Here is a 20,436-nt window from a genome sequence, read left to right as displayed (position 1 = left end):
TTTAGAAGAATTTATCCTCTTATTATATTGGGATTAGGAGTAGCAAACATCTTGACTGAGAAGTTAATACCTTAATCTGTGTTGTGTTTTTTTTTTTTCATTACTAATGAGGGGAGGTTCGGTTGACAATCGATTGAATTAGGCATATATGTATTCAAGGTTCGATTTCAATGAGAAATATATTTCTCAACGGTATTTCAAAAAAGGTATGGCATGAGGGAGAATGGGGTTTGCGGGACTGCTATAAAAAAGTTACTCCACCTTAATTTTATTTGAGGGGTCAACAATTTTTTTTTTTAAAAAAATATGAATGTGTTTTGACCATGTTTATGAGTATGACAATATATTTTTGTACCAAAAAATTCAAATTAGACATGAAAAAAGACATAATATTTCAGATTTATATTTAAAGATTCAGAATTTTCATCAAAAATAACACAACGATGTGGATTGTCTCTTGAATCGAGACTCGGTTGGCATTTCTCTTAGGAAAACGATATTCTCACCCCCCAAATTAGTAATCTCATTCATCAATCATTGATTTTTATTATTTTAATATTAATTTATATATAATTTGATATTTGATTCTTTCGATTTGTGTTGGGTTTGACATTAGATTCATATTTCAAAAATTAGTTTCCCATCAGGAAAGAAAATTCTTTAGAAAAGGGAGGAAAAGATATTACCAAAATGATATATGTCCATAATTTTGGTGTCCATAATTATCCATAGATGGCATGAGGGGAAGTGTGGGGACCATTTAATACAAAATGGTCCCCCATACTTCTCCTCATGCCACGTATTAAATGGTCCCCCACATTTCTCCTCATGCCACCTAGATTTTGTATAATTATGGACATGTAGTGTTTTCGTAAAAATTATGTAAGAAAACCGACGAAGTATTAAACAAGACTGTCCACGACCCCATCAAACAAAATTAGGATAAATATAATGTTCTAATAAAACCAACATAAAATTTATGTACATCTTCTTTCATATCCCTACATTTATACAGTTGGTCTCCATTGGGGGACCTACAAGTATCAAATTGATTGAAATAACCTTTACTTTCTTGTTCCCATTTTTCTCAACCTATTGTTGTTAGTACACTAGTGTTCACAACGAAATTTTATTGGATTGGGGCAAAAAAAAATACAATCCACAATTAAATAGATTGGGCCTAGTTAGATTGTAGAAGTGAGAGGGATCCCAGTAAAAAGTATCACAGTGATCTCAATAGTGGATGTGTCACTCTCTAGTTCAATTACTAGGTTTTGTGGATCCCTACATTTACATAAATCAAAGGACAAGATCCACGACGAGGATGATTGAGATGCTTTTTATTGGGATCTTTGACATTTTTAGTTAGATTGAGAATGTGCGCAAACCGACATAATTTCTCCCCTAACCTGTGTGCTTTGATGATATGATGAATTTATACATAACATGAAATGATAAAAGGGAAAACAAAGTTATTAAGGGAGTCATACAATCATGTCAAGCGATGAAGGTTCACATGAATTGCATCCCGCAAAGTTTCAAACCGCTCATTGAAACAGCTCCTTCCTAGCGATTCATTATTCGAACCTTCCTCATCCACCGCGCCTTCCACCGCAGTCATATCCCTCACATGCATTCACAACACATCTTTTGGTTTTTCGTCTCACTGACTTGACCATCGGAGTTTCTTTGGCCGGCATCCCTGATGTCAAGAATTTTTTATCGTATTTGCTTACATGTCTTGTAGGTCACTAGTGGTCCACCTTTGACTTTTTTTTAATTGTAGATTGAACACTTACGAAACAAAATAAAAGGGCATCTCACGAGATGGCCTAATACTGTATCATTTTTAGGGGACATGCCCCCAAAACACGAAAAAAAAACACAACAATAAACTAGGTAGAGTAATTCAAGCCTAAACAAATCACCTACAGTAAGCTAGAGAACATATCACAAGCTAAATGAAAACTTGTAGTAAAAGACCAAGAGCCAAGATGTAGATGTATATTGATTTTGGCCATGCTTGGATGTGGTTCTTGCTGAAAAGAGAACAAAAACCAGCCAGATAAGTAATTTGAGAGCCCGTGAAATCTTTGTGTGAGAAAGAAATTGAATTTTATATGTAAGTTTTTGAAGAAAGAAATTGAATTGAATATGCAGAATATCCTTTATTATAATTTGTCAAAAAAAAAACAAGCTGATGGTAAACTCAACCAAACATCCAACATCATTTTCACATCATAAAAGCTCGATTTTACGGTGTAAAAGTTGAGCTTTTTTTTTTTTCATCATATAATCTCAAAAACCAATCGTGAACCAAACCAACCAATATCATTAATGTTGTTCTTAATTATTCTGTTTGGTTGTCTTTGATCTTGTAATATACACCATTTCGACAACGATGGTGGTTATCAAGAGTACCCAATCCTCTTAGCCTCTACTATCAAATGGTCGGTGGATCGGTAGATATGATTGATTGAGCGAAACCTCCTTCTCTTTCGGCACTGATGGTTGTTATCAAGAGTACCCCATTCTTCTCCTTCTCCTTCTTCTTCTCCTTCTTTTTCTCCTTCTCCTTCTCCTTCTCCTTCTCCTTCTCCTTCTTCTTCTTCTCCTCCTCCTCCTGCTTCTTCTTCTTCTTCTCCTCCAGAAGATACAATTTCGTCTTGCCTTTGTTTATCATCATCATCATCACCATCGTTGCTGTTATTGAAGTTGTGATGAAGTAGTATGAGTTGCATAACCACGTCCATTTCCAAGTCCGAGAAGTTCATCTTCTTCTGAAGTTTCCGGGTACTTGCACGCCATTCTTGATTGACAAATTAAGCCAGCAGAAGAGAAGAGGAGGCGTTGTTGTTTATATATATATATATAGATATGCAGGGTCAATAGGTGATCCAAGCTAAGCAGCAAAGATATAATGCCTGCGTGTGGATCCCGCATTATATGAACCCTAAATTCAGGCTTTCTTATCACCTTCTTCGAGCTTTCCAAGCAAGAACGTCTTAAAGTTACTTAATTTAGGTGATAGGATAGGAATCCATATCATTAAGTTTTCTAACATCCACAATTTTTTTTTTCGTAAGTAACTTACAATATTTTAATCCCGATATATATATTATTTTTTTTAACTGAGAATAACACCATACAAGGTTGTCAATTAGACATACAATATGAGTCTAAACTCGGGACGTTAGGCCGGCGTGCATAGAAATTTCCCAATTGACGACAGGATAAATTGGGTCAGAACTTAGCGCGTGACCACAAAAATATTGCTTTTAATGATAATCAAACTCAAGACATTTCGAGTCTGTATGATTTGGTTCCGAGTGGTGGGGAGGTCCAGTACTCAATGTATATGATAATCAAACTTAAGACATTGCGTACCAGACCATCCCCAATCCCCCATGAAAGATTTATCATTATACTATCACCCAAAAGTTTTGACCCAATTTACACTGTTGTCAAGTGGAAAATTTTTGGGTGCTCGGGCATGATGACTTGAGGTTCAACTTATTGTTAGTTAAAAAAAATATATTCTTCAAGTACTAATATTTTTGTGTGAAAAAAAAAAAATCATCCCACAATATGTGTTGTCTCTCCCAAAAATTTTCAGTCTGCAACTGTATATGTAGCAGTCGAGATTTGTAAAAGTCTCCATAAACCGTGTCGAGTTAGGAATTTCCTTTTAACAGGAGCTTCAATTATATACTCTAAAATCCTGAACCCTAACAAACGAAAATTCAATAGACAGAACAAATAAAAATTCTGAACATCTTGTGAATTGATATTCTCGGTATCTTTAAATCGGCTTCGACGATCATCTAATTACAAGAATTGATGTTCTTCAAGTTTTCAGTGCTGCTCTCGTAGATATCAACGATGAAGCGAAACCTTCTTCTCCTCTGCTTCATGCTTTTGTCCTCGCTGGGTTCTGGTATGTCTTCTCCAATGATGTTGTAGTTTCTTCTACTTAATTGGAAGAGTTGCCAGGCCAGTTCCAATTCCAGGTCCGAGAACTTCATCTTCTTCTGAATTTTCTGGTACTTGGCCACCACACAGTGTTTCGCCATTTTTTGATTGAGAAGCAAGAACAAGAGCCAGAGAAGAGACGCAGAGCAGATCACGACATTGAGTGTGTGTTTATATGAAGGCCGGGTCAAGTCGGTCTCCGAAAGATGGAAGGCTCACAACTTTATACCATGTGGCATGTGGGTCCCAATATATTCATCAGATAGGACAAAAGACTTGTATACGTAATGACACAATTATCCCTTCTTTATATATTAATTCTATTGGAATTAGAAGAAACAACCAAGAGTTGGGTGTTAGTTTCCTGTGAACTTACCACAGCAAAACTCCCACATCGGTGGTGTGTGTTCCTCTTGAGTAGTATATAAGTTCTCTCAACCACACACTTTTTTGCCTGTGATGTAATACTCACGGGTAGTGTGTAGTTGTTCTTACATCTACTTAGGTTGTAATAAAAAAAAACAAGTTGGGTTCATGGGTTAGCGGTAGGGAGTGTGTGATGTCGGTAGTAGTTTCCTGTGAACTTACCACAGCAAAACTCCCACATCGGTGGTGTGTGTTCCTCTTGAGTAGTATATAAGTTCTCTCTACCACACACTTTTTTGCCTGTGATGCAATACTCTACCACAGCAAAACTCCCACATCGGTGGTGTGTGTTCCTCTTGAGTAGTATATAAGTTCTCTCTACCACACACTTTTTTGCCTGTGATGCAATACTCACGGGTAGTGTGTGTGTAGTTGTTCTTACATCTACTTAGGTTGTAATCAAAAAAAACAAGTTGGGAAAAAAACAAGTTGGGTTCATGGGTTAGCGGTAGGGAGTGTGTGATGTCGGTAGTAGTTTCCTGTGAACTTACCACAGCAAAACTCCCACATCGGTGGTGTGTGTTCCTCTTGAGTAGTATATAAGTTCTAAGTTCTCTCTACCACACACTTTTTTGCCTGTGATGCAATACTCACGGGTAGTGTGTGTAGTTGTTCTTACATCTACTTAGGTTGTAATCAAAAAAAAAAAAAAAACCAAGAGTTGGGTGGTTGGAAAATTCGAAACTCCCACCACACCTCATGTAAGACAAGGTGTCTCCAATCTCCTTATTAATCCTACAAAAATTAGGACATACACTACATGCATTCGGGGGCAGAGCCAGAATTTGACTTTAGGGGCTACTAAAAATTGATGATATCCAAATTAGGACATACATATATTCGGGGCGGAGCCAAAATTTGACATTAGGGGCTACTAAAAGTTGATAATATACGGAAACAATGCTCATGAAAAAAAAATTTAAGATTGTTTATAATATTACACATATTTTTTTTAGGGATTTAGGAACTTGGCTTACCAAGAGAGACGAAGGAGAATAGAGTAAGACGCAATGGTCATGAGTAACTCAGAAGCCGCTTCGTCAATGACAGATCCGACAACAACTCGGCAAGCCACAATCCACAAGCAGAAGTGAGAGGACTTAGAAGTTAGAAGAGAGACTACTCGACGTCTTGACCTAGAGTACTCAGAGAAATTATCAACTTAAACCTTGGGGCCTTAATCGGTACATTTGTTCGTTAGAGGCTTAGACTTGGACAATTAGGATTTGGGTTGGTGCCTTAGATATTTAATTTAGGTATGGGTATGGGCTATGAGTTGTACTACAGCCCAGTGCAAACCCCCTCCCTCCGCCCCTGCATACAGGGGCGGATCTATAGGGTTGTGACCCAATTTTTAGACCTATGCTTCTACCATTCCTAAAATGTTACTGACCATACTGACATCATTAAAATATTTTTCAACTCTTAAATATATGACCGAATACAAAAGCATAGTCCCCTCACCATACAATGATACAAAGCAGTCACAAGTTCAAAGGCATACCTTAATCTTAGATCCCATGGCAGATAGGTATAAAAACATCAACTCTTTTAACATAAAATGAATATTATGATGCAACTTTAATCAAGGTCTCACATTCTCTGACCGACAGCTCGTGAGGAGAATCTGGAAATTCTATGCATTTTTTTTTCTCCAACACATTTTACCTAAGAGATACAATAGACAATGATCCAACTCGTCCACCGGCTGCTATCATCGGCCTTGTTTAACTATACTGCAAGTCAACTGCTGTACCCAGCCTTTTGTGCAAAAGAGCTCCCAGTAAAAGATTTCATAAACCACAATCTTTATTCTTCTCTTATCTGTATGTGACTCTCTGATTTATCTATAACTAAAACCAAATTATGAACCACATCTACCACTGCATAGAACGTACCCTGCGAAGACCACGAGGAGGTTTTCGCTTCTCAACAACAGGAATTAGGTTCTCCATGAGCTGAAAGTGAAACCAAAAATAAAAAAGAGTTACGTTCATGATGAGATATAATTAGGTTGATATCGATCAAAAAAATGGAGATCAAAACACCAATGCAGTTCTTCAACAATGCAAACCAATAATTAACATTCTTATTAACAAATATATACTGACATGAAGAATTTTTATAAATTGGCCAAGCAATAAGCGTAACACATTACTAAGGCTTTTCTGAGCTCAAAGTTCCATGCAACCTTTTATCTTTTGATCTGTATAAAAAGGTAAAGAACTGATCTTAAGACTCCTTCCATCCCATTAGGCCATGTGATTACTTCAATTAAAGCCGTAGCGCAATCAAACCAAGCATTCACAGAACTTCGGTACCTTAATGAATAATTCTGTAGGAGGGCCGGGGACCCCTTTTCCATGGGCCTATATTATAGTGATGAGATCAAAGAAGCTTGCTTAACAATATTAAAAAAATTTCATCCAAATTAACCTATATCCATTTAGTTTATAAGGGCTCTCGTATATTCATCTCCAGAACCTTTGGAAACAAATAAGGTAATATTTCTTTATCTTTGTTCCACGCATGCAAGAAACTAAACTGTAATTTTAAATTTCAATTTCAAAAGTAAAACAAACTATGTAACCATACCTGCTTAAACCTCTCCTTGTTTTGCTCAGCCTGCATTAAGAATTGATTTCAGGAACTTTTCTACGAATGAAAAATTAGATATGCAGTAACATGATGACGACGACGACGACGACGACGACGACGACATGAGATCAGCGTGGAATCACCCCTCGGCAAATTCTCAATCGAGCAAATATCAACTGATAAACAATTCACTATTTTAGAATAAAAATGGACCAATACATTTTCTGTTAGATCGGGTGAGAGGGAGAGGAGGGGATACAGAGATAGAAGGAAAAGATTCATTGCTCCAAACTTCAGATTGTGCATTGACTAGAGATTTAGGACACCGTTAGTTATTCTAAAACAGCCTTGATCAGATGCACGCTTCTCATATTTTATTCTCCCATGTGCACATCTCAAGTTCACCACACCCTTCATTGTTAATACTTAATTTTTAATTAGCCAAATGCGGTAGAAGGTTAATTTTTCAGAAATATTTCTTGAAACAAATACCAACAGTTTATACCCCTACAAACTCAATTTTTCTTTATTATAGAGTTAAAATTCTACACATAAATAGCCTCTCCACATATTATGCGGAGGCAAAGTCCGCGGACATCTTGTTTGTCCCCAACCCCATCCACTACAGGAGCCTTATGCATGAGTGTTGTTTACCTTTTACCTTTTTACCTATAGAGTTAAAACTCTTCGAGTTTCTTCTCATCATCGCTTCTAGAGTACTGCTTTGATGAAAAATTCAGAAGTCTAATAATTTAAGTTTACGTTTTATTCAAACAATTAGTGAAAAGATACATACTTACAAATTGTCTAATTCCACAGAATTCCTTGCTCACTACATCCCACATTTCAGATCAAGAGCTAAAGCCTAAAAATGAACTAAGTTGAAAGTACAGAGAAGAATGAAACCCTTCTTACAGTAATAACGAGAATTTCAGTAAGGACCAAGTATATGCATGCAATCACACAACGTGAATCCTAACTGGAGGTGTGGCCTAGTGGTTAAGCATTTACCATTCACCCTGTGAATGTGAAATCGAATCCCATCCACTATAATTTAAAATCAATAGAACTATACCGAAAAAATAAAAATTAAAAAAAAATCACACAATAGGAATCCACCATCACACAAGAGTTTACCTCTTCTCTCAACAGCTGCGCATTCTCCTCTTCTAGCTGTGTCACAAGGGACTCAAGCTCTACAGTGTATGCCTGAACATCAAAAGGATGATAGATACTAATAAGAAAAACACAATTATTGTTATGCACGTATATCTTTGAGCTATTACAACTCCAGGTACACACGGAAAACAAACCGCAGCTAAGACCACATATTTGACAAGCAAAAGTGAGTTCAAGCCATTAGATAGAAAATTGCACAGCCCGTATTCCACATATTTTGAAGAACTTTAAAAACATGCCAAATTTTATTTTTTCCTCATATTCTTAACTTCCTTCATACTATCTAAGCAACCAAATAAAGTTTAACAGAAACCTCAGTTGAAAATTATTAGGAGTGTCAAAAAGGAAGATAATATTCTTTCTGGAAATTTTCCAGGACTTGCGAACAAAAGGAAAACCACCTCTTACCCTAATGCAGCCTAAAACAAGGAACTTGGCTAACTGTAGACAAAAATTCAATCAAAGTTCCATTTACTTTTCCTAACATAGTTTCCTCAGCAACTGCGGTGAATATATACAAGAGTTATTGGAACATAGAAAACGCATGAGGTAAAGAGCAAGTTCAATTAAGCCAAACTTCTATCACGAAAAATGAAAACCCTGTATCACCACCTAATTGGATTGAGGGGCATTTCCTTTTCCCTACAAGATGTATGGAAGGTAAGACTGCGCCAATTAGACTCCACAAGAAAGGAAAAGAAAAACAAAGAGGACAAAACAAAAACAAAATGTAGATTATGTATATGGATCAATGACTACGAAAATGACAACTCAGACTTTCAGGCTTAACTAAGCTGAATTTATCACTCCCACTATACCAACAGTAAGTAGAAGAGACGGGGAAAATCAACAATTCTTCGTATAATTATTTTTCGTTCAAACCAAACAGGAAAAAAAAAAAAACAAACAAACAAAGAGGAGGAGAAAGCGGAGACCTGCTTGCGCTCTCGGGACCTGGCAGCGGACTCTCTGTTCTTGATCATGCGCCTCTGCTTTTGCTGTGTGGCCTTATCAAGTGGTTGTTCCTCTACTACTCTTCTCTTACCTCCTCTTCGCACTGGTTCCCCCATTCCAATTCCGCCATTGGCATACGCCAAAGTTGCATCCACAGCATATACAGTACCTGTACTAGCTCCCACCTGATTATGCATCCTAACGTCCTCCTCACTCACGGCCCCTGCCTTGGTCAAGAAATCCTCCAGCGTCATCTCACCAGGACCTCCGCCGGCAATAGTCAGACTCTGGTTCCCGCCCGCCACGATCTCCTTCCACACATCCTCCACGGACTTTGCGTTGCCAATACAAGCGGCGCCATCGCTTGTTTCGGACGCGCCGGGGAACTGCGCGTGAGACTCTCCCTGCACTGGTGGCTGAGGAGAGGTGGAGGCATATATGTTCTTCAAGAGATCGTCCATGCTCATGGAAGAGACCAAGGGATCACCGGTTTGGTCGAGGCTTTGCTGCTGCTGTTGGAGATCGGCGAGGAGAGAAGAGATCGAGGAGCATAGGGATGATTGATGTGGCAGATCGTGATTCGTCGATGACGTGGTCGCCATCACCTTCGACGACGCCATTATCTAACGAACTCCCCCGGATTTCGCTTCCTCAGATATTTTCGTTTTGAAGAATTGATTTTCTCCAGTCACTGATCTTACCTGAACTCGGAACCGATCACAACAAACCAGAGAGAGAGAGAGGGCGGATTAAACGCAACCGAATTGTTAAGCGAGAAAGACGAAACCTTGGCAACTGAGAACAAGCTGATAATGTAAATGTGTAAAGTGTGTGTGAAGTCACTGTTCGCATTGCCTTCTGCAAGAGGATAATTGATAGCTTAAGTAATGTCTCTTAGGGGTAGTTTGGTCATTTGAGGATAATTCGAGAAGCTCCGGTAATCAATAAAAGTATTAAAGATCCAGTAGTAGATGTCGGCGTGTGGTTTGAGATAACAATTTTACCCCCCCACCAAACAAGCGTCTTAATTTCCAGCTTACAGCATTGACTAACAAGAAGATATACATACAAAATCCCGCTATTCATTGCTTCTTTTGCTAAATCTGCACAAGAGGACATCACTATTTTCATTTTTTTAAAATATTTTTTATAACCTAAAATCACATTTGTTTGGTTAGAATTCCCGATCTCGGACACTGTAAATCTTAAATCCAGAGAGATGACTAACTAAGCTATCGGCCTATTCCAAGTGGTTATTTCTAACTAACATTAACCTCGGGCACTATAAACCTCAAGTCCGGAGAGATAATTAATTAAACTATCGTCAAGTGATTAATTATTTTCATATGTTTTTGTTCAGAGGTGGCAAAAAATGGGTTTTATGTCGGACAACAACACGTGTTTACAAACTATTTACATGTCTGGACCCTTACTTGGATTGGATTTCAAACGTACTTAATAGACCAAACCTGGATTGATTTAAATCTAGACAAGTAAATTGAACAATAATCTAATCCTGATGAAGGTCCAGATAAATAAATCATACAATATTTATGTGTTTGAAACCAGACTTAATTTATGGAATCGAACAAAAAAGTTTTGTTTGAACCTTGATTTCAAATATATAATTTTATATTCAAACTTGATTTAATTCGAATTTGACAAATTCCATCATCCCAATGGAAGAGAGTTTTGCGACATCTATTTCCGTGAAGGCGTGGTTTCCAATGAAAGGTGCAAGGGTAAATTCATTCTCTAAGACGGGCTTTTCTCGTAACTGAAGCCACATGCTTCTTTGTACTCGGGATGGGTGCGTCTCATGTCCATTCCATGACCACTCATAAAAGGACAAATCACCATCGAAACTACTCAAACTACCTAGTGCAATCCTAATTTGTTAAAAATTGACAACACTCCTGTCTCCTGCTGGCGATGCACGAATCTGCATAGTGAAGAGATTACTAAATTTGGACACAATCCAACAAAAAAAGGAGACAATAACCTGATTTCCCACAGTATGATCTGGTTCTGATTCAACACCATTGACCATTGCCTTCCTTTTTCATAAGCTTTAGTAAGTTTCTTTCCAATGAAGATATTACATAATTTCATCATTCCCCACAACTACTCTCTTGCTTCTCTCCTCTACTAAACATAGAGAGAGTAGCAGAGTATCTCCCATTCACTATTCTACATCTCTTGTTCTATATGAGTAGCAGCTCAGGGACCATATACTAAGAAAACAAAACAACTAGCAGAAACAACAATGAGTCAACTGCTACTATAAGAGTTGCAAATCCCTTCAGCTTTATCCAATCATACACACACACACACACCTATGCCTATTCATTAGGATATGATGATTTTTCACATAGAATTGCCATCTAGCAAAGCATCAAATCCATTGATAACCAAATTGCTGCCAATAACATATGGATTCCTAATGATGCAACTAAGACTGCCATGGCCTGAAATATAACCTGTTTACATCACACGCTGAAAACTTGGCAAAGATTTCATAAATCAGTGTTGATGTACTACAAGAACAACATTCTCTACACCACTAAGTATTGCTAGTGAAGGGATAAACCAAAACTCAAAATGACAGCTCAGGTGATACGTGCAAATCTATACACAAAAACATTGTATATGCACGCACATAACATATAAGCCTATCAATACACACATACATACATGTGTACATAAGTAAATAGCCAACTAGAAAACAGAACTCACTTGCAAGTTCTTTGCATGCCTACTCTTCTTTGGTAAAAATCACTTTTTATCAACCATTTTCCATTTCAAAGGGAGCCTGAAGGGACAAAGGTAGGGTTAGCCACTCTGTGTGTGTATATAATTCAAGGAAAACTGAATACTCGAGAAAAAGTAAGTACATTATGGAGAAAACTAATTAAATACTTCATATGTATGTTCTCAATATAAGAATGCAAGTTGCTAGGGGAAGGACAATCAACAAAAAAAAATCAAACTGGAAAGAAAAGACCAGAAGTATACCATAAAACCAGATATTCAAATGTATGTTTTGTTTCTTTACAGAATCTGTAGAGATAAGTACAAAAAAAGCTGCCTGTTAAACTTTTTATTGTAGCTAACCTATCTCAAAACAGTCTTCCTCCTAGCAAAGAAAGTATAACGCAATATACACGCAGTTTGTACACATGACACCCCTTGCAATTTCTACCAACTTGAATTATTGTGGATTGTTGGCATTACCCAAGATTTGAAGACCCTCAGTTCTGCAACCCATGATTTTACGAAAGACTTCCCTCACTTGGCGCTCCAGAGGATCCAAACTATTCTTAAAAATTTCACAAACCGTAGCTAACTCTTGCACTCCCAGCTCAACTTCTGTCTTCTGTTCCTCTGTCAGCGGAAATTGAGCTACATCAACCAAGTCTGTCAGGTGACGTGTACATCTCTCAAACTGATAAATTTCCTTCAACAACCCACTAGTGCCCCGCCTTTCTCTCTTTTTTGACTCCTCCAAAATCCTCTCATAAAGATGGAGTATAGGGGCAGCCCATGACAAATTCCTTGGGATTTGAAAGTGAATATTAAGGCCCCTATCCTGGCAAGGGATAGCTGCAACAAGAGTCCACAGGACAATCAAGAGCACAGAATTCATGGTGAAAACAAGAACTGCCAGTCCATTCGTTGTCATGACTTCGTTTGCACGAGGTGCCACCAAGTTGCCGGCCATTGATTGAAGTTGCTTAGCTGCTGACCAAGATCGAGAAACACTCCATGAAAGAGAACGTGAATGCCCTGGTGGGTGCTGACTACGACCCCTGCTTGTGTTATGACGCCCAAATGACCAGTTCCTCTGTGACAAAACTGATCCAGATTCCTTCTCATCAAGCATTGCAAGTGCCAAGTCAGCTAAAGCTTTTCTCACCCGACGGAAATTACCCTCACCCACTGCCGTATGGGGAGATTGCAACGCACCCTGAACAATCTCCAATTGTTTCTGCCATAAACGAAGCTTCTCAATCCCATCACGAGTTGCATTACATATATCAAGGGCCTTCACACTCCTCTCAAAAAATTCAGAAATCATACTATCCAGAGGGGATTTCAACACTTGGTCTTTGTTCTTTAACAAAATCACCCTAAATTCTTCCTGGCAACTCATAAAAGCATCCAAAAGTTTTTTAATCCATTCAACAGATAGTAATCCATCAACACTAACAATAGACAGCTCATGGAATCGTTCTGTGACCTGTTTCTGAAATGACTCAACATCTTGGTCACGAGATTCATGAGTGCCTTCCATGGAATGACCTTGTTCACGCTTTGATCTAAACATTGAAAGGCCAAATGAGCGGAAGGGTGTAGAAGGGCCACCCTTATCATCTGAGGATCCACCCTTATCATCTGAGGATCCCATTGTCAATAGATTCAAGAAATGTCCCGAAAGAATTCTCAAGAAGACAAAATTCACACAATTAAGAAAATCGATCCTTGACTAGATGAAACCAACACTACAAACCCATATTCCACTCACCACAAAAAACAATTTTGACCCTTTAAGTCCGGAAGTTCAGTGACCTACAAATCCCATTTTGCGCATCAAGTTGATGTAAACAAGATCCCTAAAAATCCAGATCAAGAACTGTTGATGGACAAACAGTCTTGAGCAGAAGCTCACGGCTCAGAAAAGATCATAGAAATTCAAATTTCAAAGCCAAATGCTGAAAAAGAAGAAAGTACCTTGACACCACCAAAGATGTTTCAAGAAGGCAACCTATTCACACTCACAGAACCGAAAGGAGAAATTCGTTTCGTCCGGAGAAAGAGAGGGCATTAGCTCCAGAAATGGTGGATCGTGAAACCCTAAAGCGAAGGACCCAAGCCCCTCGCTCCCTCTAACTTGAATATCACTATTGAATAAAAGCAGCAGAGCGTCTCTCCAAAAATAGCAGCAAAACTGCAAAAGTACAAGGGAAAAAAAAAACTCATATATATATATATATATATATATATATATATATAGTGTTTTTCTAAAAACCCCCACTTTATTTATTATATAAACCCACCCTACCCTAAACCTAAACTCTAAAGTCAATAATTCTGACACTCACGTGGGTCCCCCACCTATTTACCATTGGTTGCACCAGCTTCTCTTCGATTCATGCGTAATATATATACTAGAGGCACACTCGCGTTTCGCAAGGTTAGTTTATTATATGCATTATATTGTATAATCAATACTTTAATATTTAAAGTTTATAGAAAAGTCACTCTCCTGTGACGAGTTGACTCTTTTTTTATACTCGCACGATTTTTGGTTTATTTTGTGGAAAATATATTTAAAACGTTTACTTAAAAAGCATTTTTATACATTTATTTAAATACAAATATGATTAACAATTAAAAATTATGAAACTAAATCTTAATAGGCCGGGAATAGCCAAATACTAATAAAAAGATATGATTAATATTTTTTAATGAAACTTGGGAATGATATATTATCAGCATGGTTTTTTTTTTCAATGTAAGACTAAATGATCTTCAAGTATCTTATTAGTATCAGTTTTACCCTTTACTTTCGTGAGTTTCGGCTATATTATTCTTTTCGTGAGTTATGGCTATGTATAGTCTCTCTACATTTTATATTAAATGGTACAATAATTACTTACATGATATTGTTAACTTATGAACCTGAACGCCAAAGCAATTAAAAGGTGTATTTTCAAGTTGCATTGAAATATGGAGGCATTATCCTAATTTAAGCGACTTCAATTCCTTGTAGATTTACATACATGTAATTTTTCCTCGTCCCTCCAAGTGGTGCAGATGAGGGAAATTTTTCTCCCAACATAGATGCTTGTCCAAGTTCCAATTGGATTGGCTGCTTAATTAGATGTTTCCAATTGTCCATCACCTCCCATCTCATCAAGTAAAGAATCCTCCTCAATTAATTGATGCCCAGTAGAGACAATCCCTTCAACATCAGAATCTTTCTCTACTACTTGAGCTGCACCATCTACACTTTGTATGCTGGATACTGCAAATTCTGTGTCCCTATTATCGTTATCAACAATGGATTCCGTATCAGCTTTCTTTGAAAGAGTTTCAACATCCTCTACTTTTTCATCAACTGCCAAAGGGACATTGCTGCTTTCTGCTTGACCCTGCATTTCAGGTATATCAGAAACAGTCTTGCTTTGGTCCAATTTGCCTCTCTCTAAACTCACAGGATCCACTTGCTGTTTGTCTGCTGTTTGGCTGGGCTGTCTTTCATGATAAAATCCTTAAAGTAATAAAGCCCACCAGCCGAATCACGTGGTTTGTCCTTTTTAAGTACCTAAAAAAATACGTAAAAAGTTATATTGAGTTAATTGTTGAAGTTGGCTACCACAACAGAAGGAGTAAAACAATAAGGAAACAAATGTCTACATATCAATGTTACCTTACTGGTAGTCTCAGCTTATTAGAGATTGAAGACAGAGACATGTTATGCAATTTCGTGCTCCTCATAAAATCCAATATAAGTAATTGAAGCCAAATTCTGTATCTAGAAATATGAATCAAGAGATTCAAATCATAACTATCTATCCGTTCTTACATATACACAAAAGTAATATATGTTCTTAATGCCATCTTGTGGCAATGTGAAGACTACTTCTGCTATAGTTAATTTCACATTATTAAGAAAAAACTAACAACTGCAATTGTTCTTGCCTCCATGAACACCAAGTTACTACGAAAAATTGCATTAACTGCTGTTCTCTCTTTTTTTTCTTTTTTGCATCAAATATGATCACTACCCCACCTTGACATTTATCATAATCGAACACAATTTCCACTATAGAAATCATCCGAACATAAAATGAACACAAACTCATATGTCTACTATTGGCGTCCATATCAACATGCACAAAGAGAGGGAGAGACTACTTTTTTTCTATGTGATTGAAATAAACTCTGTGCAATTGAAAGCTAAAATTTGCAACTGAAATTTTGTGTTTGGATAATATATATCAGCAGATTCCTCTACGAATTGTATTACTGCCAGTTTCTTCTTTGGATGAAATTGATTTGATTATTGTATCAGTGTTAGAGGGAAATGTTAATGACTACCTTGTCTACTTCATGCACATCATAGCTTCTTTGCTAGAGTTTAATCAAACCCTCCCAAACCACATCAAGTTTAGAGTAGCTGGTGTTGTAGGAACCACAAAAACCAAGAGATAACCTATGATGTGCAATTCCATAACCTGCAAAACCAATCACACAAAACTCTCTTGGTCAGCCTGTTGTATCAAGAATATAAAGTCATTATGATCATTCCTCGGAAGAAGTTGGTAAAACATCACTAAAATGTAAGATTATTACAGAAAGGAAAATTAATATATTAAAAGAAGATGGAATAATTTAGAAAATCTTGTAAAGAAAGAAGAGGAAGAAATACTCGAGAAGTAAAATACCGAGTGAATTGAGCTAATGTGAAGCTGAAAAGGCGTGATATACTACACCAAGCAGACCAAGCTTGGTTTGAATTCACGTGTTGCAGTTATAGACCCCAAACCCAACAGTATTATATCACAAAAGCAAAAGGTAAACGACACCAGAAACATTCAAATGGTTCAAAACTAATCATCTGAGATTAGTTCCAAATATCAATAGGTATCATGATAAAATTTAACTAACCTAGCGAGGATCTAAAAAACGCAGGTAAAGTTCATGATTCGAAGAGAATTATAAAATTGTGTCTTTCAAGAGAAATACTAAACTCTATTTCCATGTAGTAATCGATTTTGAAGAAATCGAGATGGGCCAAGCAGAAGAAATTTTGGGAGCAGTAAATGCAAGTAAAAATGGAGTCGCTTCAAGCTGACACCAAATTCCTGGCATCCAGTGCCATTTGCTTTTCACCTGACAAAACATACTCTGATATAGAGCCAGCGATGGAGATTGGAGAGCGAAGGGCATCCCATTTGTCTTCATAGGGTGCTTCTTATGCCGAGCACCTATCAAAAGTTCAAAACCCAAAAAATAGATCAGATAGTGGACCGAGCATAACAAATAACTACAATAACCAAATCACGGTCATATCAGAAAGAAAGGTGAGGGAGAAGATTATTTCAAGTCCTTCATGCATGGAAAAACCCATGACAGTGGTTTCGTGAATCTATTTGTTCGGCTGAGTGAAGGAGGGTTGTTTTTTGGACATAATATTCGCAAGATACATACACTCGAGGCTTTGCGATCTCAGATTCATAGACATTCAACGATTTGAAGAGGCGAAGAAAGAGAGGCTTTGCGATTTCGAGTTTAGATTTGTAAAATCTTCTCTGACACAAACTCTTATGGCAACAATAAAAGGACACTGCATACAATAAGACGTGAAGGCATATACTCTATGATAAAAAAATCCGAATTATAAGAAACAAATCAAATAGCCAAATACAAAAAGAAAATAAAGTTGATGCTCAAGTATAATATCCAACATATATGCACAAACTGAAATAACAATTCTATATGAAATAAAAAAATAAAGAAATTCCAAGAATACCAAGATGGCATTTCAATTCCAAAGGGCATATAAAACTGAACACTCACCAAATCGACAGCAGAGGAGTTAAATTGTATATTTTCGTGACGACCTTGAGACAGAAGAGTAACCCCCTGAAACTGAATGATTGCTGTCACTTACAACCATATCACCTGTCAAGCACATCAAGTAGATGAACACCTGTATTAAAAGTGTTCAACAAAGGGATTCAAAAAATGCACATAGACACTGCTAAACAAATTCGCAAGGCATACAACATTTTTTTTTTCAAGATTGAATGGCGATGGTAAAATTCCCAGTAAAAGCTCACCAATTTGCAAGCACGGCTAACCTTCCGAACTCATCCACATTACCGAGTACTTTAGTGTAGTAAACAAAACAACGAAAACTTTGTACACCTATTATTTCTGCCCAATCAAATTATTTCGAATATTTTTTCATGATTTTCTTAGATATAGGAGAGGGTTTTAATTTCCCAGCCCAAAACAAAAGAATCGACGCAAGCAAAATGAATGGACGGATACGAACCTGAAAGATGAAAGATCGAAACGTGTTGCTTTGAAATTTTGACAGAGACAAATTTCTTGGTTGTCTCTGATATGGCAGAGGGGTTTCTGAAAACAAAAAACTGAATCGGCTCAAGAACAGTGAATATACGCTTGAACAAACGCTCCTTTGCAATTGACGAAGAGAGTGAAAGATCTTGGAAGACAAAAAAAAGAGAACGAACATTTGAAGATTGTGATGATGAGCAAAGATTGAAGAATTGAGAGATGAAGGACGAAGAATCATACCTGGTGTACGTATGCCGGAAAACTATAACAGAAGTGTTTCAAGCACAAAATGAGATCAAAAATGCTTTAATAAATTTAAAGAATCCTTAGAAGTACAGATTAAGGAATTTCCATGCTATTAGATGGCTCACCTCTTGAACAACTAACTTATCATGATCCAGTTGTTGTCATCACTGAAACTTCTCCGACTCACCTTTCCTTCTTCCTTCCTTTCTCTACTCTCTCTCTCTCTCTCAACCATCTTGTTCAGATCCATGCCTCACCACGTTCTCTTTCTCTCTCTGTCTCGATCATTCGTTTCTGCAAGGTCTTAGATCAAAAGTTTGTTCGAGTTTGCAATCACAGTGAGGGGAAGAAGAGAAAATACATGAACCTAAACTTGAGGTTTTCATGTCTTCCCAAATCGAGAGGCCGTGAATTGATGAACCAAAGGTGAATCGACGAAGATGAACCTGGTCAAATATGGAACCGAGTTGGAGAACTGTAAACGTCAAATTGATTTTTTTTAAAATATTTTTTCTTCCTCTCTGGTTTTTCCCACGTGGCAACGGAATTCGCGGGGAAGCATAGTAGAGCCTCCGTTTTTTATAGATAGATAGATAGATAGATTATTAATGATGTATATATACATGTATAGGTGTGATAGGTCCATTGCTGACGTAATCCAACACAGATGACAATGAAAAGTAATCCGATCTTAAGGTAAATGTAATGGTTTGTTATTTGTTGGGTCAACAAAAATGTTGACCCTATCCCATCTTTATTACACAAAAAATCAAGTCAAACGTGTATTTTAATACAGTCACATCAACAAAACACATCTTTCAATACAACCACATCAACAAAACACAAATTTCTATACAATTTCTTTTCCCACCTAACATGGAGGCCAACAACATTCCATTCCTCCATATTATCCGCAATAAAACTACACCAAAACATCAAATATCAATACATCTACATCAACAAAACACTTATCCCAATATGATCACATAAGCAAAACACACATTTTACAATACAACCACATCAATAAAAGACAACATCTTTGTTGGCCAAATAATATTTGCTCTTAACTTCTTTTCTTCCTTTCTCTTCCTCTCCATCAACGCCTCTTTCTCCCAAGTACTGAGATTTCATTCTTACTAAGATCTTTTTTTTCTTGTACGCCTCGCTCACCCAAGATCTTCTTCTTGCTCGAATCTTCTTTTTTCTTGTCACACTCAAGATCCACGCCACTTGTGTGCATTTCTTGTTATCTTGTTCGATTTGATTCGCCGACTTCACCAACTCGTATATCTATGGAAATACATACAATTTCATGTTGGGTTGTGGGTTTGGTTGAATGATTGAGGAAGAATTGGATTTGAAGAAGTGAGAGATTGAGAGGAAGAGAGAGAAAGGGAAGGAGAGAGAAGAAATGATTGAGATTTTTTTCCATCTAATTGCAATCCGTGCTCCAAAGTCAAAAGTGATAAAAATAGAGTTTTATAGGTATAGGTAGGTATATAGGATGAGTATATATAGCAACACCCTATATATATATATATGTAATGTAAAGTTTTTGGTGCTATATTTTTTACTTTATTTAGCTGAACCATACTTTATATCCTCAAAGTTGCACATTTTTCTTGTTTCTGTCCTTGAAATTTAAATTTTGACCCAAATATCCTTAATATTACAAAATCCAACACAAAACTGTCCTGAGCCTGATTTTTCGGTATGTAGTTGACGGAAAAAGCTGATGTGGCATATGTTTCCAAAAATTGCAACACATCTTTTTTTTTTTTTTTTTTTTTTTTTTTTTTTTTTTTTTTTTTTTTTTTTTTGAGTACAAGTACAAACACAATATACGACACACCACCAGATCAAGCCTATGAAAGTAGAGGTGTCAACAGGCCCCACGCAGGAGGCACAAATCAAGCCCACGCAGGGGCAAACTATCAAGCCCACGTAGGGGCAGACGAAGCCCACACA

The 20,436-nt window shown here is 37.1% G+C and overlaps 2 protein-coding genes and 1 long non-coding RNA gene across 12 annotated transcripts; all 3 read right to left on the bottom strand.

Moving 5' to 3' along the window:
• Positions 1-5,801: 5,801 nt before the first annotated feature.
• LOC119982647 (bZIP transcription factor 12-like) lies at positions 5,802-9,993 on the bottom strand. Of its 6 annotated transcripts, none has more exons than XR_005464434.1 (5): positions 9,111-9,993; positions 8,134-8,205; positions 6,994-7,023; positions 6,557-6,767; positions 5,802-6,356 (listed from the first exon to the last, which is right to left on the bottom strand). XR_005464434.1 is itself a non-coding variant. In XM_038826126.1 (4 exons), the coding sequence occupies exons 1-4, from the start codon at positions 9,747-9,749 to the stop codon at positions 6,276-6,278; spliced, it is 822 nt and encodes a 273-aa protein (XP_038682054.1). In that variant the 5' UTR covers positions 9,750-9,992; the 3' UTR covers positions 5,888-6,275. The 6 variants fall into 6 exon arrangements, 4 of the variants coding, with proteins under 4 accessions (XP_038682055.1, XP_038682054.1, XP_038682056.1 ...); XR_005464432.1 differs by having other exon boundaries at positions 6,590-6,767; XM_038826126.1 differs by lacking the exon at positions 6,557-6,767 and having other exon boundaries at positions 5,888-6,356; positions 9,111-9,992.
• A 2,126-nt stretch (positions 9,994-12,119) lies between these two features.
• On the bottom strand, positions 12,120-14,094 carry LOC119983070. The gene is made up of 2 exons (XM_038826727.1): positions 13,861-14,094; positions 12,120-13,781 (listed from the first exon to the last, which is right to left on the bottom strand). The coding sequence occupies exon 2, from the start codon at positions 13,535-13,537 to the stop codon at positions 12,341-12,343; it is 1,197 nt and encodes a 398-aa protein (XP_038682655.1). The 5' UTR covers positions 13,538-13,781; positions 13,861-14,094; the 3' UTR covers positions 12,120-12,340.
• Positions 14,095-14,739: 645 nt separating this feature from the next.
• On the bottom strand, positions 14,740-18,988 carry LOC119982878. Of its 5 annotated transcripts, none has more exons than XR_005464523.1 (7): positions 18,836-18,988; positions 18,197-18,762; positions 17,716-17,848; positions 17,029-17,123; positions 16,234-16,370; positions 15,563-15,667; positions 14,740-15,457 (listed from the first exon to the last, which is right to left on the bottom strand). It is a non-coding gene; the product is annotated as an uncharacterized LOC119982878 (long non-coding RNA). The 5 variants fall into 5 exon arrangements; XR_005464520.1 differs by having other exon boundaries at positions 17,716-17,820; XR_005464522.1 differs by having other exon boundaries at positions 15,563-15,661; positions 17,716-17,820.
• Positions 18,989-20,436: the final 1,448 nt, after the last annotated feature.

The sequence above is a fragment of the Tripterygium wilfordii genome, chromosome 17, assembly GCF_013401445.1.
Source record: "Tripterygium wilfordii isolate XIE 37 chromosome 17, ASM1340144v1, whole genome shotgun sequence".
Lineage (NCBI taxonomy): Eukaryota > Viridiplantae > Streptophyta > Magnoliopsida > Celastrales > Celastraceae > Tripterygium > Tripterygium wilfordii.
This window is presented reverse-complemented; position numbering and strand designations above follow the sequence as displayed.

Coding starts and splice junctions, on each gene's coding strand:
- LOC119982647 (XM_038826126.1), bottom strand. CDS start 9,749: ATGGCGTCGTCGAAGGTGATGGCGACCACGTCATCGACGAATCACGAT. Junction 7,024..8,133: donor CGCAGCTGTTGAGAGAAGAG/GTAAACTCTTGT, acceptor TTCTTAATGCAG/GCTGAGCAAAACAAGGAGAG. Junction 6,357..6,993: donor ACAAGGAGAGGTTTAAGCAG/GTATGGTTACAT, acceptor TTTCACTTTCAG/CTCATGGAGAACCTAATTCC.
- LOC119983070 (XM_038826727.1), bottom strand. CDS start 13,537: ATGGGATCCTCAGATGATAAGGGTGGATCCTCAGATGATAAGGGTGGC.